The sequence below is a fragment of the Bombus pascuorum genome, chromosome 4, assembly GCF_905332965.1.
Source record: "Bombus pascuorum chromosome 4, iyBomPasc1.1, whole genome shotgun sequence".
Taxonomy (NCBI): Eukaryota; Metazoa; Arthropoda; class Insecta; order Hymenoptera; family Apidae; genus Bombus; species Bombus pascuorum.
Genome location: NC_083491.1, coordinates 17,059,917 through 17,078,198, shown reverse-complemented (window position 1 = coordinate 17,078,198; position 18,282 = coordinate 17,059,917). Strand labels below are relative to the sequence as shown.

At 45.0% G+C, this 18,282-nt stretch overlaps 1 protein-coding gene across 10 annotated transcripts in view; it reads right to left on the bottom strand.

The window, feature by feature from the left end:
• Window positions 1-18,282, bottom strand: part of LOC132906332 (longitudinals lacking protein-like) — an 87,980-nt gene that overhangs the window by 19,790 nt on the left and 49,908 nt on the right. The window contains exons 7-8 of one of the 10 annotated variants that reach the window (XM_060958433.1): window positions 13,790-13,972; window positions 12,638-13,125 (exon numbers count right to left, since the gene is read on the bottom strand). The exons of 6 other annotated variants lie outside the window; for them this stretch is intronic. In XM_060958433.1, coding sequence (XP_060814416.1) covers window positions 12,842-13,125; window positions 13,790-13,972 — 467 coding nt within the window. In that variant the 3' untranslated portion in view covers window positions 12,638-12,841. Of the gene's footprint in view, window positions 1-8,156; window positions 8,672-12,637; window positions 13,126-13,337; window positions 13,973-17,428; window positions 18,083-18,282 lie in introns of those variants that run through there. 3 more of the 10 variants (XM_060958436.1, XM_060958439.1, XM_060958438.1) reach the window with 3 other exon arrangements.

Sequence of the window (18,282 nt, the reverse complement as noted above, 5' to 3'; positions counted from 1 at the left end):
GGCGGTAGAATAAGGGGGAATCCTGAAACACGGAGACATAAATACTGAACAGCATACTCTCGACCGCTGTACAGAAGAGGCTGTACAGCTTACGGAGTTTGGCCACCCCGTCGAACGGACGTTCCGTTCGAATGCGTCGCTCTTCAAGGGCTCCGCTCGACGGCAAACTCTCTACCAACCCTTATACTATTTAGCTCCGGGTAGCTCCGTGTTCGCTGCGAGAAATAATATACCCTCTTCTCCGCCGGCAATTCGACCACTTTGTCGTTGCGAGCACAGAGCTGCGTCGGAACTCTGCTCGGAACGAGCAGCCATCGAGCAGCCACGCAATTGGGAAAGGTACGCATTCCACGGAACCTACGTTTCAACACGCGCACTTCTTCTCGATTCTCTCTTCGAAACGCCTAGCGAATCGTGCTCGCAATTCAAAGTAACAATTTACAGATACGCTTTTCTCGATAGGTTCGGACAAAATCGGTGTTCGCACGATACAACAACAAATGAGACTTCTCGCGTGCACGTGGTCGGTGCCAGCACATGGATCCCGTGGAACCATCTTTCCACCAAGCATCCACACTTTACAACCAGCCATAGAAAGATCGCTCGTTAGTTGAAGAATATCGAGGAGACGATTGAAATATTCGAGCTCGGTAGGTGTTTGTCAGGCGCCAAGATGCACGGCGATCGAACCAATGGATCTCGTGTACAAGGGGAGGAATAAATATTGTTTTTCTTTTCTTTTCTTTCTTCACTCTCTTTTTTTTTCTTCCTTCGATTCACCACGATGCTTTATTGCGAGCAACAATCGAAAGAACGACAATTGAAGTGGAAATATTAAAGTTAAAAACGAAAGAAAGCACTGAACTTTCGGTCCCAGAACGTTTGCGCGAGTTGAGGATGATGTACACGTAAGTGACGAATCATGTGAGACTTTTGGTAGTTTTTCATGGAGCAGTGAGGACATTCGAAGCGCGGAGGCTGTCTACACTGGTTCCGCAAGTGCGACAGCATCGATTTCTTCCATTTGTAGAGATTGCGACAACTGGGACACTCGTACATTCCGTCTCGTCTGATGATCGTAAATTCTCTGCCAGAACGACCGTGGAACCGCTCGATTTCCGTGCTCCCTTTTCCTCTTTCTGAAACAAACACGCAAACAAAAAGAACGTTATTATCGGTGAACCATTATTTCGATTCGTTACCTGAACGTACTTTTTTTTTTTGTATAGGAACAGCGTAGAAAAAATTCCCAAGTAAAAAGTCCGCGTTCTTCGTTTCGAATTGCACATCTCGTGCAACTCGACTGCCGAATCTAATCTTCTCTAGGTTTTTCTTCTTTCTTTTTCTTTCTAGCGCAATCCTCGTAAACTCTACTACCATTTTCCACAAACCTGTGTTTCATTCCGCTCCGTCCAGTCGGCCACTGCTTGTCGACGTGTTCTAGTCGAATCAAGTTTCCGACAACGAAACTTAACGCGCTTACATACGACTATGGAACGGTATAAAAAGTACATCATAGTCGATGGCAGTCGATAGAAAAATAGCAAAGTTCAAAATTGGCATCAATTATTTATTCACGGTAAAGCTGTTTTAACGCTTGTTGCAACTCTCAAAAGTAGAATGTGAAAATTCTTACCATCGAGCATACACAGGTGCATGGAGAACCGTCGATATCGATAACATACACCAAGTTAACGTTCACGCATGCACCTAGACTTTGGAAAACGGAATCTCGGAAGGATGATCAGAAATGAAGGGGAAACGGATAGGATTGGATGAGTCGAAATAAGACTAGATGAGATGAGATGAAACGAGATAAGACGAGACGAAACGAGACGTGTCGAGGCGAGATAAGACGACACAAGACGAGATAACATCGAAAGCTAAAAAAAACGAGAGAGAAAGATCGATCGAACGATTGGTTGAAACGACGAAAGAAAGATCTGCGAGCTAATCGGTTCGATGCTCCTGATGGTAGAGTTTTGCATTTGTGGCGATATCGATGCAATAAAGTTGGTATTTCGGATGAAGTGTGCGTATATGCGTCCACACGTTGGTACGTTGACGAAGATGATTCTTGCAGTAAGGACACTCAAATCTCCGAGATGTCCCGCATTCGTACTTATAATGTCGTATCATGTGACTTCGATGTTTGTAGGTACGAGCACAATTCGGGCACGGATGTCGATTTCGTTCGTAGTGCTGAGTAGAAGTCCGAATGTTCCTGGTATGTCTGCCGGAATCTGCAAAAGAGGACAAATTTTCCAACGGTTAGTTGCGAAAGATCGACGAACGATAACGTTCAACACTCGATATACCGCTGAAGGTGGGCTCAGCTTCGGAAGGGCGAAACGACGAGAAGTTAACTCTCCGACGGTTCGAACGTTCGTACGTCGAGCGAAACGGAAAACATGAAAAGTTCGTTTACTTTAACGCTAATACGAAAGGAAACGAAAGAGTGGACCGCAGCAGCAGATGTCGCTCTTCACTTCACTTTCCTTTACGCTTCTTCGTCGTCGTACATGGTGGTCGTGCGATCAACGAGTGAGATGTAGAATACAGAAACGCAAGAACGTGACGATCGAAGGTGGATAAAGCGAGCCGTTGCTATCGCTAAGGAATCCTTTATTTTCTATACAGAGTGACTACGAGTAGAAATGTACAGAATATGATGGAGAAAATCGGTTCCAGCTACGGAATCGATGTTGCGCATTCTTCGCTATATTCGCATCCGTCGCGTATCGCTACGATTCGAAGCGTATCGGCAATGTTCGTTTACTAAAGCGTAGGAAGGAAATGCCCTTCCCATTTGGATAATCAGGAGAATTGTCGCGAGCAAATATCGGACGGTTTTCAGCCCTGCTGAGTATCCAGAGCGTAAATCGGCCGGTCGCTGTGATTGCTCTTAATATGCGAGTACACGTGCGACCTGTGTTTGCCAGTGTACATGCAATGCGGACATTGGAAGCGCGGCGCCTTACCACATTCGTATTTCAAATGTCTGTGAAGTCCTCGATACCATTTGTAGGTCTTCTGACACTTGGGACAGTCAAAGTTACCTCGGGATGTGGTGTCCACTGCTGGAAGCATACCGGTGTTGTAGCATCTTCGTCTCCGATCCGGAGCCAGAACGGTCACGTAAGGCAATGTCGACAGGTTGAACATCACTGGAAATTACACGGTAGTTTTCTCGGTAAGTGATATTAACAGGCAAACGTTAGCTCGACGACACATATAACAGCAGTATTTTCTCCCTTCCCACCCCACCCCAGCCCCCGCTTTACTCTCATGCTGCGACAAAGAGTTGGCCGTTTATCGAAAAATGTCGATCGCGGCAACTCTAGTCTGCGATAAGAAAGTAGACGCAAAACTTAGGCGTTTAAAAGCAACCGTTGCGGATCGATCTAGAAAATACAGTATATAAGACGGTGCAAAGATTGCGACAACTCTCCTGTAACACGATTTTGATGTGACACGGAACGTATTAACCGTGCGTTACAGGCGAGTTGACCGTATATCGCGCACACTTTCCCGAGTCTGTCGCTCTTTGGAAGAAGATAAATAGGAAAAACGGTCGGAAGTGTTGTTTTCCGCTTTATTCTCCTTGACAAATGCATAAAAAAAGAAGCAAGGTGTTTGAATGAAAAGGTCTTCCTCGCTAGAAAGAAACGACGACGAACGATTCGGCGTGGAAAAAGGGCTTGCTCGAAGTTTGCCACCGTTGCGGGATGACCGTTCGACGTCGCCAGAAGCAAACGATTCGATGACAAAGGATCTCGTTCCGTCTGTGATCGGCGATACACCTGAAATCAAATTTTGCAACACGATTAGCCAGATGCATAAGCGCATTTCATTTCTCCCTTTCCACTTTTCCTCCCTTCGCTGTGTCTAACACTCTCGAATATAAATAAAAAGACTCGAGAGACTGGGCTTGACAACTTTATTTCACTTGGTGTGACACATCGGTGAAGTGGAGCCGCGTATTAGAAGAAATCTCTCGATCGTGAGTTCAGTAGAGCCGTTTAAAGCACAGCGCTTGGTCAGGGTGATATTTCCTGATGTGGGCGTAAATGTTCTGGGTAAACTTGGAAAGCTTGTCGCAGTAGGGACACTGATATTTCGGCGCCATGCCACACTCGTGACGCAGATGCCGCGACATGTTTTTCTTTAGGGTGAAACCACGATTGCAACGTGGACAATAGTGATTCTTGTGCACGGAGTACACTTTTGGCCGCCTCCTCGGACGTGGTCGAATATGCTGCCAAACACCTGAAATATCGAAGAAACGTGTTAGCAGGAAACAGCACGATGTACGAGCCGTTTTCGAAGCACTTTCCGGTCCAGGAGCATGTGCGAGTGCATCGTTCCGTGTCGTCGTGACATAGAGAAAGTAAAAGAAAATCAAGGCTCGAAGGAGAATCCATTTTTACGTCTGGATCGGCAAGAGGGGACGTTCAACGAGGATCTTCTTGGTCGAGATTCGAAAAAAAGAAAAAAAGAAAAATAGGAGAAAATCCTCGTTGAAACGTCGATCAAGCAAAGCTAGCTAGTATGGGACGATGTACCGAAGGAGCAATGCGACCAGAGACTGATGCAGAAAGACATACATATATATATATATATTTTTTACAATGGAGAACATTTGAAAAATTTCACACGGTCTTACGTCACTAATATAGCCTCGATTCGTATCTGTTTGTCTCTATTTTAATTGAGTTAAATTTCGACTTGTCTGGTCTCGTCTCGTCTTGGTATTGTCTATCGTATCTACCTTGAAACGTTCGTTTCCAATCGCTTTTCCGAATGCGCTTCGTTCCTTATCCAACGCGAGAAATATCGGCTTTACATGTTTCTACGAGGATTCATCGAAGAGAAGAGTTTGATGGCGTGAGCTTTGTATCCGACGTGTCTCGATCTGACATGTCTATAAATGTTGGACGAACACGAGGCTTTCATTTCACAATAAGGACACTGATAGCGATGTCCTTGGCCACAAAAGTACCGCAGGTGTCTGGTTATGGTGGTCTTCTGGGTGAAACGACATCCACAGTTGAGACATTCGAATCTTTTACGCTCGTTCGGATGATATTTATACCTATCCAAGAAGGTTTTCATCTCCGACGAATAGTTAACAAAGTCCATGCTGTTCCATTTGAAAAACTGCTCCCTTTGATAGTCACCTGGAAACACCAAGATACACGATGGTTAATCCGCGTCAAAGCCACGGAGCCATGAGCTTTATACCGTGCAATGGGCAACGTTCCTGGAGAAATGCGCGCGCGAGACAGAGAACGAAAAGGGAGAACGAGGGAGGGGGAAAGAGAGAGAGAAAGAAAAAGAAAGAAAGAAGGGGAAAGAGAGGAGAGAGAAAGAGAAAGTTTTCAACGATGAGAAGGTAATTTGTGGAAATTTGGTTCCAAAGGATACTAAGTAACTGTTACGAATAAAAAAAATGAAGGAAAAGGAGACGAAGGTAAGGGCAACTTACGAGATAACCGAGTACGCGTAGCACGGTGGAAACGTAGGAGAAGAGAAAAACAACGGAAACTGAAAATTCATCGAGCTTTTAATCGTTTCAAACACGTTTATACATGATGGTTACGAGATCCTTTACAATTATCACCGACGATGTCATTCAGCTTTGAAACGAATGCTCGAACGACTAGAGAGAGGAGGATAACGGCTCCAATTTTATGCCATGTCCTATTTGGGCAAAGGGACAAAGTATTTGTTTCTGAAAAGACGTTCAGAAACGGCATCGTCACGACGCGACGCGGTGAGACGAAACGAGACGAGACGAGACGAGAGGGGACGGGACAGGACGAGACGAAACGAGGCGAAATATACGATAGTACGAAGTGAGGTATCGCGCGGATTAAGTACGATTTTGGAAATACCGATTTGAAATCGATGTACCGTGGCAACTGATATTCGCGGCAATCAATCGCTCAAAACAGTTTATTGTAATAAACTTCCTTTCCTTCGTGGTAACGACTTATGTGATATTTAACGTTAGATGTATACGTGTAACACTTGTTGCAATAAGGACACTGTATCCCTCGAATACCGCACAAATGACGAACGTGGTAATTCAGATCTTTCCGCCTTTTAAACGTCTTGCCACATTGATTGCAGTCCAAATTGGTGCCATAGAGAAAAGCTGCGACGCTTTTCACGCTACGAATCTTGCGTTTCTGATCGCACGCGTGCTTCAAGTGGAAGACCAAGTCCCTTTGCTTGGGAAACATCTTGCCGCACTGCGAACACTTTGTCGCGTTCGTCTTCGAACGGGACGACGTGTCGTTCCACTCTGAAAATTAAAACACAAATACGATATATAGCCAAGTTCGAGCTATAACGCATCCGCGCGCACGGAGATCCACGATTTCTATGCCGAAATACGTACACGTGCACGTCCACGTAGACGTGTACGCGTTAAGAAAATCAGCAATTCAAATTCATTTCATGGAAGCGTAGATAGATACATATCTACAAAGCGTTACATAGTTACGCGTAAATGAAAGTAGGTCACCAAGGAAACATTATAATGCTCACTAATTCTGATTATGGATCCTGATTATAGGGACCGATCGTTTCGTGACTCGAACGTAGACCAACGACAGTTTCATCGAGTTCCTTTCTCGCGCAAGTGCACATGCACGCGTATGCACATCCGCATAAGCACGACGCACGTAGACAGCTCGCACGTTCCGCAAATACGTGAATACGCGCCCGCACACACGCACACGCACACGTACACGCGCACACAGGCACACGAAATATCAGATCGACGAAAATCATTTTTCTTCGAATACGCGCATGGAGCCTTGCTATTGTCATTCGTGTAACTCGAACACGCATAGTATCGCTATTTCGAACAAAATACGCGTACTGGAGAGAAAAAAAATCTGGCAGTGGAGCTGGATTCGTATCGATTTGATGCTATTCCAATGATTCTAAACTATGATACTTCACCGGCAGTATTTCACACCGTTCAAAACATTTTATTCACACCGACTGGCAATTTAGGATGCCATCGTCTGATGTGCCTGTAAACGTTCGAGGATGAATTGTCCTTCTTATGGCAATAAGGACACGCGTATCTAGGAATCTGGCCACACTTGTGTCTAATCAGGTCCCACATCCTTCGGAATCCTGCGTTGCACTTTGAACAGATGTAACTGGAGACCGCGGCCTGCGTCCTCGCGTTTGGCCACTCCAATATCCGTACATCTGAAAAGAATCAGGACAATTAGTCCTGCGTCATGTCATTCGCTACCGTTTGCCGAAACTATATGCAATATCGTCTCGAATAGGCCCTGCGAACAGATCTAACGTGGCTATCGACAATAGCGTATCTAATCGCTATCGCGATTAGAATAAACGTAACAAAGTAACACGGACAAGAAAGAAAAAGCCGAGCCGCTGCGCTGTAACGAAACTGCTCTCCTCTCTCCGCTTTCCGTCGTCTCGACGTCGTTTAACACGCGTCCTCGATTTACCAACGGTTTACACTCATCGCGTTGCGAATCTCCTCCAACTTATCACGCGTTCAAACACGCGTCTGCTGTTTATGTGTGTGTATGTGTGTTTCTGTATGTACTTGAATCTGTAAAAAGGGAAGAGGGACAGCGATCGGTACACCAACGACTATCTGGAATGATTGAAATTAACATTATACTCGCAAATGTATATATCATATACCACGGGTTAAAGATATGACGATTTTATTGAGGTAACGATACATCGTGTATCATTCTATCGCGCGTATCTAATTCGATCAAACACTTGATCTGTTCGTCCATCTCGATACTTGCAATTTGAATCGACCTCGATAATCCTAAGTCTCTACTATCTTTGTTCTTTTCTTTCTTTTTTCTTATTTGCCGCTTCGCTTGCTTTCTCTCCTTCCTATACTCCACTTTCTTCTTTCTCTTCTCTGTTCCCTCTCCCTCTTCCTTCCGTCCTTTTCATCTTCTTCTATCATAGAAACTTGCCACCTACGAAAACACCGGAATACGCGTACACGCGTTGCCAGCAATCTAGTCTCCGAAACTGCGCTGAGTTATACGCGACACGAGGGAAACTTTGTTATTCGCTTCGATGCGAATTGCGTCGAACGTTACGCCGTTATCGTTGTTTTTTCAAACGCGGAATAGATCGATGGATCGACAAACTTGACGCGGCCAACTGACACCGATTGGATCGAAACGGATCGCTATATTACAACCGGGAATCAGCGTCGTAGTCGAGCTAAGGCAACCGCGAATTTAATCTGCGCATTAAATGGAAATGGCGAGACCAACGAGGTAAACTCGAACGTAAATTCGATTCAGGAGGAACGATCGTTTTTAATTTCGATGAACGATCACAGGCATTCCGTCGTGTCGCATTCTGATGTGTTTGTAAATATTCGACGAACACTTGTCCCTCTTGTTACAATAAGGACACTTGAATCTCGGTTCTTTTCCGCAGTCGTATTTCATGTGCGTCTTCAATGTTTTCTTATAGGTGTAACCTGCGTTACATATAGGACAATGATAGGACATTTTGCCAGAGTCCCAGAATACACCGTCTTCGTGCTTGACGGCAGCTCGTCTCCCCCTGTACTCCATGTCCGCTCTCAAATTATCCAGAACGGCGGTGTTATCGTAAGGTGGTAGGGGCCGTCCTACGAACAAGAAAACAGAGCCAACGGTTAGCAAGCAGCGAAACCGGTGTCGGTACCGAACGGAAAGGAACAAGGAAATAAATACAACAGAGAAACGAATTAACCGATACGTTTAGTAGGTCGAGAGAAACAAACCCCTAAGAATGCTGCAATACGCGAACCAATATCTAATCCTGTCGTTAAATGTCGAGCAGTCGCTGAAACGAGTAGCATCGAGTAAAATGAGATAGCTGAAAGACGGGATAGAACGAGAACAGTTATTCTCACGGGACAAGGAACATCTATTTTCGTAATCTTGTACACACAACTGCTTGCGCTTTTCGCTCGATTCCAATTCATCTCGAATCACACGCCTACGGAAGAACGCACACCGATACGTTGGTTTCGTTTCTTCCATGCTTTTGTCCTTTCTTTTCTGTCCTTCCTTCCTTCCTTCCTTCCTTCTTTCCATCCTGCTTTCTTCCAAGGATCGATACAACGATTCAGTAGAGCTTGTACGCTTGAATTCTACTACCCTTGTGATACGTCCTGATATGCCTGTAGGTATTCGAAGATTTTCTGTCCCTTTTGCCACAATACGGACACTGAAAGCGTGGTTCCTTGCCGCATTCGTATCTAAAATGTGTCAGCATGTTCGCCTTCTTACTGAACGAACTGCAACATCTCGGGCAAAAGTATCTCTGAACTTGATCGGTTTGCCCCGGCCGCGACTCCTCACCATACCCTGCAAAAGACAAGCAAATCACAGGCCGAGTCAGTATGCTTGTCTACGGTTCGTGCGACGAATTTCAGAGAATGCGATTTCGATCTCAAACTGCGACAGCGAGACACTTTCAACCGTTTTCAAAGGTTGTCGGGTGAACGCGTGTTTCTACGTAGACGCAATCGTTAAATTCTGTCAAATAATTAACACGCTTCCGGTGATCGAACGAAATAAACGAATTTTATTGGCGGATGGTGGTTAAAGAAAGAAAAAAGTTGATCGATTACAAATCTTATGGTGACAGAGAAGGATAGCAATCTTTGGTGAAAAGACGCAGCACAAGTCGTTGAAAACAACGCACGGGCGTGCTGAGCCGCGCGTCCGTATCTCCTCGTTGAAACGACGCAGCGTAAAGTCGTTGTCGTTGGAGCTTCGATGTCTCCGCGTTTCCTCTTCCCTTTTTATCATCGTTGTTCTTCGAAAACAACAACATCTGCTCTTCGTTGGTCAACGCAAAAGCAGCCGATGTGGCTTAAACAAAGGCAACTGTTTGTGGACCCTTCGTACGTGTTTGTAGACGTTCGAGCTATACTTTGACCCGTAATCGCAGTATGTACACCGAAAACGAGTCTCGTGGAGGTTGCAATGGGACCGGTAGTGACGCATCATACAGTCTTTCGACAGGAAACTGTGTGTGCAACGAGGGCAGTGGAACCAACTGTGATGATTTGCCGGCTGTCTACCTGCAAGCACGGATTTCATATCAACATTCAAATATTTCGCCACGCGATCAACGATTCGAAGGATATCAAAATTTCTCTCCTCCTTTCTCTCTCTCTCTCTCTCTCTCTCTCTCTCCCTCGCTCTCTCCCTCAACCTTGCTCGCGCGCCATTTGTTTTATTTCAACACCAAGAAATTCAATATCACTCGATTATTAACAACAGAAAATCGACTGTATCGTGATCTACCCAGCCGTGTGTACACAGTTAAAATCGAACGAATAAAGCACAAGCGCAGAAAATCGCAAGCCGGTGACTCGGTCGAGCTTGCGAGATGTAGCAAGTGGCAAAATTTCCAATTTGACTGTACTTGTTCGTGAGTGCCCGTGCTACTAAGTAGGGAAGGAGAATGAAAACTGTGAAGATGGAATCGGAACAAGAGCTTAGAAAATATTGAAAACGGGCGAAAACAGAGATGCAAAAAAAGACATACGTAAAACATAGAGAAAAAAAACGACAGTTGTCTTTGCAACATTTCCCTTTCTTTTCTTATATCTTCTCTTCTTCCTTTTTTTCGTCTAATTTTCCTCACTGCAATTATTCACAATTCCTACTGTAACTTATTCGTGCGAGTCCTTTGGTAAGTAAAAATGTTCCTAGGCTCCTCGAGAATAAACTATGGGCAATTGTACAAAGACTATCAAAAAGCAGGCTTTACGTCGAAGCGCAGCCACGCAAATGTACAATACAAGATCTAGTCGGACAATACAACGACGGTACATTACCACGGTTTGGTACCGATATCAAAATCTTGCTGTTATAATAGCAACGATGATGACGACGATGGATACGACAACGACGATGATGATGATAACAATAGTAGTAACCGTAATAATATTAATAACAATATAATTCTGTTCGCAATTCGCAAGCATACATCGTTGGTTTTTATTCACCGCGTCGGCGGTTTATTACCTCTGTTCGATCGGAATTTCAATAAACCTCGGTACATACATTCTACGTCGTTCGGAACTCGTTAAAATCGAACAGGTTCCTACGTTTCGTTTCTCATCTCTCGCTCCGATCGCTTCCATGCTTCTTCTTCCGTCTCTTCTTGCCGAACAACTGAGCCGGTTCGGTCGATCGAATTATGCGCGCATTGCAGCCTGCTCGAACCGTGTTCCGCCGCCGTAAGCGGAAAAGCGCGCACGCGCGTGCAATACGAAATGGACATGGTATACGGTCGGTTTGCGGCAATCGATATATTCGGTATAAATAGGAGGTGATTAAACTGAATCGACGATTGGAAATCGAAGCAATAATTCGCAACGTCGCCACAGGAGGATTCAGTAAAGCTTGACGAATCTTAGCTCCATGTTGTGATGTTTGGCCCTAATGTGCCTATACACAGCCTGAGTATACTTGCTGCGCATATCGCAGTGCGGGCACTTGAAACGCGGCAGATCGACGCATTCGAGTCTGTAGTGACGACTCATGCCACCGGAAGTGTGAAATGTACGGGCGCATCTTGGACATGGAAAGCCGCGTCGGTTAAGGGACGTCTGTAGCCTCAGCATGTGCCGAGAATTTCGAACACCGTGGAACTTTCCCAAGACAATTGGCCTGAAGTCTGTAAGCAGAAAAAGAGACTAGAATGGACCGTTAGAGAGAAGTGAAAGCAGCAAGTCGTATCTCCTCTGACTCGTTCGACCAATTGGGAACGGGTGACGGAAATTAAATATAACTGCGAGCCAGCGAAAATTCAATTTCAGGACGAGCCGTCGTTCGTCTCGCGATCTTTAAAGGGATCAGAAGGATCATACGTTGCGTACGTTTTCGCACACGTATTTTTTTCCAAAGGGGAGACAAGCTTGGTTGTGTGTTTGTTGTGTCCTACGTGTTTTCATTTATTGACAGGAATACATAGAGTCCATCGTTTGAAGCTTTGGTGCTCGCCATACGCTAGTAGTCGTGCGTTCCGATTGAAATCTTCTTCGTGCGATCGGAGTGAGAATATGTTCGAGCGTTTGCCACTCGCGCGAGACATGGCACCCGTCCAATAATCGACGAGGGCATCCAAATGAAAAAGAACTGTTTAAAATCAAGGTTTGCTTCCGTTGAAACGAAATTTGGAGCGATCCCTGGCACAGCGTCGTTGATTTTTTTGGAAACCATTCGATGCAGACGGTTCGCCATGGTCTCGAAGCCGAAACGATGAATTCTTCTCGCGCGTCGATAAATCAGCGTTCGCTCCGTTTTCCGTGATAAGAATTTCCGTGATCGAGTCTGTTGTCGCAAACCTGACGAACGAACCTCTCGTTCGGTCGCCATTCCGCGATATCTGAAACGAAACAAACCGAAAGGCTCGTTAATCGAACGAACGTTCGTGGAACGTGGAGTAACCGGCGAAAGCAAAGAAAACTAAAGGAGACGAGACGAAACGAAAAGTTAGACGTCGTTGTTGTTGCTGTTGTTGTTGTTGCATCGTCGTTGCTAAAAATTCGAGAGGAAACATTGTACGAGATCAAAGTAGGAGAAACGAGTTTGTTCTTCTTCAGCAATTTTATTCGTTCGAACGACAATTGGAAAATATTGGCCGTCTACGACGCGCGATCGAACAACACGATCTGGATCGTGCATTTGATTGCACGTGTTCGAAAGAAATATAGAGGAAGAGGAGGTTTTAACGCTTGGATACTTTTTGCTGTATCCAACGTTGGTTGGCTTGGTAAGCCGCGAACAACGATTCAATAGAGTTTAACGAGGGTGACAGGTTCTTCGGGATGCATACACCTGATATGTTGATAAACGTTGGATGTCTTCTTGCTGCACATGGTGCAGTAAGGACACTTATACCTCGGCGCCTTGCCACACTCGTACCTAAAGTGACCCAACATAGTGTCTCGCCTGCCATAGCCGTTGTTACAGTTGGGACAGTGAAATTTCCCGGTGAACGCGTTGTACAGCTTGTCCCGTTTCCTCGCGTACTTCCTCGAATGCGCGACACGGAGGAGATCGTCGAGTCGGTCACCTACAAAACATCGTATCACGGTCAAGTTCGTAAGCTAGCCCTAATTCCCGCGAACAGCTTTCTCCAACATCGCCTTACAATTTGGCACGCAAACGAGAGGGAAACACAGGGGATCATGCAAAGTAGGATATAGCATATAGAAGTAGAGTACACATCGACCAATACGAACAATTTCAAAGCCGATGTCGCTCTTTCAAACTGAATACAGAATATAGAACCGAACACGTTTATTCTCGCTTTTCCCATGAAAGTTTCTTTATTCTTCCAAGCTTTCAGGTGTCTTTCGATTAACGGGCTCCTCTATTTGACGGTTTTATCGATCAACGATTCCACGAACGAAACCAGATCACTACGCGTCGTTTCGACGTCGCGAACCGATCCTCGTCGATTTGACCATTTGAAAGTTGCGATTTCTTTCGATTCCATTCGGACGATTCGAAGGCAAACCGTTTCGTTTACGAAGAAGTAACGCACAGAGGTAACGTTGATCAACAACGTTCGTATCAATATCGTTTCGAGAAACGACGGCCAACACATCGACGCGCGTCATACATCGCGTCGGTAGAAGAATGGTCCTAAAACAACGTGTTACAGATGACCGGCTTGGATGGGTGCTTGTGCCGTATGTGATCCTGGATGTTGAACTTTTTCTTGCTCAACTTGCCACAATAAGGACACTCGAAGCGCGGCGGTTTGCCGCAATCGTACTTGAAGTGGGCCGTCACCGCGCTCTTGGTCGTGTAACTCTTTCGACAACGTGGACAAGGGAATCGGGTTTTACTTTTTCTCGAACTTCGTTCCGGGTACTTGTCCTCGATCCAAGGTAACGGCAACATTTGTAGGAATGCTGAAAACAAAAACGGAATAGATCGGTTAGTTGTGATTTGTGAAAATCTCGCTCGAGACGCTCCTCGTCGATTCGAACAAAGCTTGATTTTCTTTTCCACGCTTTTTGTCCGCGGATGAATGATGTATGATCGTGCGTCCGATTTCTCGTGAAAACTCGCGAATCGTTTCGCGCGATTGTAGTCGTTCGATCGGACACGATCGAGCCGCTACGGAAGAAACGCGTGTGCGAAGGATCGTCGGTGAACAAGAAGATTTACAGGTAAAGATGAAATGAAACTGAATGGTTTCTATGTGGGGAAAACTCGGAAATTGTGCTTGCAGGCTCACACACATACACGCGCGCCTCACGATAACGTTCAACTATCTCGTCGAGTTATAGACACACAACAAATAAAGCGATTGCAAGCATCTTCAAGCTGTATGTACGAGAACAAAATTCATCGAAGAGTTGGCAAAACACGCGGTCGATGATTCGACAGCCGTCAACACTGTCCTTGCCGTTTTCTTCCACGTGCTTAACCGATTTCGCCGATTTCCAACTTGTAAAGCGTAAATAAAGTAACCTCGTCCACGCTGTATAACATATATTTTTCACGTGGGAATCGAAGGATAATGATTGGTCTACGCAAAACACTACTTATTTCTTTATCAAACTCTTTATTGTTAGCAAATTGTCTTAGTTAAAAGAAGGGGGGGAAAAAGTTCATTGCTGATCATATTGAAGTACAACGACTTCGAGCTTCGATCCTGGATGCTTCAGGCGTATGTGTTTATAAACGTTGTTGGACTGCTTGCTCCTCATTTCGCAATAGGGACACTGAAACCTCGGTGGGCTGCCACACTCGAACTTATAGTGGCGCAACATGTGATGCAAGTGCCGGTAAGTCCTCTCGCACTTTGGACAATTATACCTGATGCATCATCGTAACGTTACAGAAAAATCGCGAATTATCGCGAATGTCGGCAATCGTCATCGAAACGCGGCAAATGTACGCGAAATCGCGACAAAACAACCAATCAGACTAACCTATTGCTATCATTGCTTCCGTGCTTCTTTCCCAGCCGACGACAACGCTGTTGTTGCGGTTCCAACTGAGGACAGTGATCCACGTGATACTGGAAGATCGATGGTTCCGGTAAATACATCGCACCTGAAATCACAAGCAGAGTGGATTCTGATGTAACGCGTCTCTTTTTGTTGCCGTAACATTGTCGTCGATTGTGAAGGACATAAAGAGGAACGAGGAAAAGGCAGAGAGACAACGAGAAGAGGAGAGACGGAGGAGGAGAAGGTGGCGGAGGACAAAGGGGAGGAGGAGACAGACAGAAAAAAAATAATTGACAGAAAACCCACAGCAGTATTTCTTTTGTTTCTGTTGGCACAATTGGAATTTTAGAAAGTCGAAAAACTCTTCCGATTTCTCCAACGGACGATCGTTTATTGTATACATACTACTTGAGCTTACAGATTCTTCGTTTCCAATATTCCACGAAAATTGGTGGGAATTTCGAGAATGCGCATGGACGGGATCGCTAAACGAGATGACGAATTCTTTTTGCGATCGGGTTGTTCGAAATAACCTTATTTATCGCGTAATTTGCAAACTGCGTATCCTTTTCTGTATCGCGTACGTTCGATGGCACTTCGTTTGCACGCAGAACATTTCCATATCGATTAATTTTTTCGTGCGTATAACTGTCTATTGGTAGCGATGTCGATGAGAAAGACGCACATTCCTCGATGCTTGGCCCTAATGTGTCTATACACGTTCGAGATCTCTTTCGAATGCATCTCACAGTAGGGACACTTGAACCTCGGTCCTTGGCCACATCCATATCGCACGTGCCTTCGGAGGTTCGTTTCCCTAGTGAATCCGCTTGGACAGTTTGGACAGCAGAATTTCTTCGACTTGTTCCACCAGATGCCGAAACCACGACTAACTGAAACAAAAAACGCAGCAAGATACTCGCGCACAGTCTACGAGCTAGTTCGAGTCGCATAGATCGTCGACGACAGAATTCGCATATGCAACAACTACGGCAGATGGAGGAGGAGAAGGTTGACAACGACGAAAACAACGACGCCGACGTACTGAAAGATCGATAACCGATCGAATACTGGAAATGTTCGAATCACGCGCTATAGAAATATCAGCGAACGATTTTAACCGCGCGTTGCGATTTCCGTTGGCTGTATCGCTGGGCAAAGTGACTCGAAACGAATCGCTTTGCATCGTAGAAACACGAAACGACGCTGACGAAGGGCCGGAACGCGTGGTTCAAGTAAATGGTATATATATGCGATACGGTCAAAACGAATAAAATTTTATTAAAATCAATTTCTGCTTGATATTTTCAAAGATAATCTTATTCCCATTATGTTCATAATCACGTACTTATGCATGCACAGAGTCAAGCGCATGCTCGCTCACACGTATATCAGTCTGTATAGTATTTAAGTTAGAAGAAGATAATTCGAGAGAAATCAGAGAATGGAAAACTCGGTCTTGAAACAATGTTGGCGAAACGAAGCAGCTGTTACAATTTGCTTCATAGCCGACTCATTTTGTACGAGTTGTATGAGTTGTGCGCCATCAATTCGTGAAGATCGATGACGAAAACTTTCAAATTCACGTGTTTTCTTCTGATGTGCGTGTATATATCCGACGTCTTTTTACTTCTCTGTTGACAGTAGGGACACTGAAATCTTGGCTCTTGTCTACATTCGTAACGCAAATGTCTGGTCAGACTCGGTTTCTGCGTGAAGGCACTCGTGCAATTTGGACATGGAAACCTCTTTGTCTTGGTGAACGGACCCGATCTCATTCTCGTCTGAACGACGACACGGGCATGGATACCTAGAAGGAAGAAAATTTCACGTTAATTTAATTCTATTTATTTATTGCGTATACGTAAGACTAATTCCCATCAGAGTATAAATAGCGTACGCAATGCATAAAGGATGCCAGCATAATAATAGAGAAAGAAAAGGAATCGAAAAATAAGAAAAACGAATGTAAATGTCCTGAAAAGCGAGAGACGATGGAAGAGAGAAGAAGGAGAGGAAGACAAAGAAAAAAAAAGGAGAGAGAAAAGAAAAAGAAGGAAAGGACGTGTTTTACACGATCTCGCGAATTAGCGATCTGAGTTTCTTTTGAGCCTTATTGGCTCGGATAAAGGAATGAACGGTGAACTTTGCTTGAAATAAAGACTCGCGAATACATTGAATTTTGATTTACTTTATTGAACGTAACTTCGATCTGCGCCCATCTGTAGCGCTTGTGGTTCTCGAGAAAACTGTGTACTAGGCGCACCTGAGCGAAAATACCCTTGAGACACCAACGATAGTGAAATAAAACGTATAATTATCAAAATACGTTAACTTTATGACAAACAATCTCAAACAGACAATTTAATTGCACTTTGAACCCGAACTCGTCGCCTCCGTTGCGTTCCGAACGTATCGCGATTGTGGAAGGTTCGACGACAACAGGTGGAAAACGAGAAATAAACATGGAAGGACATGTTTTAGAACCGTGTGAAAAACTATGATTCGTTGTTAGTGTCTGCGTGTAGCCGATATAAATGCCGAAACCCTGAAGCAACAAGGGGAAAAGGCTACGATTGCATGCAAAGCGTCGTCAAGGAGCGAACCTCGATTCTCGCTATGGATGATTTTACGATGTTTCGTCGCAATCGCGAGTCGACAAAAGGTATCGGACCGGATCGTTTGACAACACGGCCGCGCATGCTTTTCTCAGCGAATCTCAAGCTCGGCCCTAGCTTCTCTCGTTGACGTTCGCTGCTCGTCGCAAAACAATTCATCTAATAATTTCCCACGCTTGACAAATATCGATCACATAGACGTCGTGGTTCTTGTGTTTGATCCTGATGTGCTTGCGTATGTCAGCCTTAACTTTGCACACGTAGTCGCAATAAGGACACTTGAATCTCGGTTGTCGGCCGCATTGATAGCGCAAATGGCTGGTCAAGTTTCTCTTCCAAGCGAATACGCTTCGACAGTTGGGATTCGGGCAGGCGTACTTGCTAGTTCTCACGAGGCAATTCGTGCGGTGATGACCCCTCAATGACGTAGATCCATTGTGCCCTGAAAAAGAACGAATCGTCCGCGATCAAACGCTTCTTGGAAGATGGCATCGAGTATGTGTAACAAACGTGTGAGAGAAATGAAGGAACGTGGCCCTATAAATCCGATCCGATACCATCAGATCGCGATCGTATTTCATCGTTCGTCAGAGAGCGAAAAGAAGCATGTGCATAATCGTTGTGTACGCCTATAATTACCTG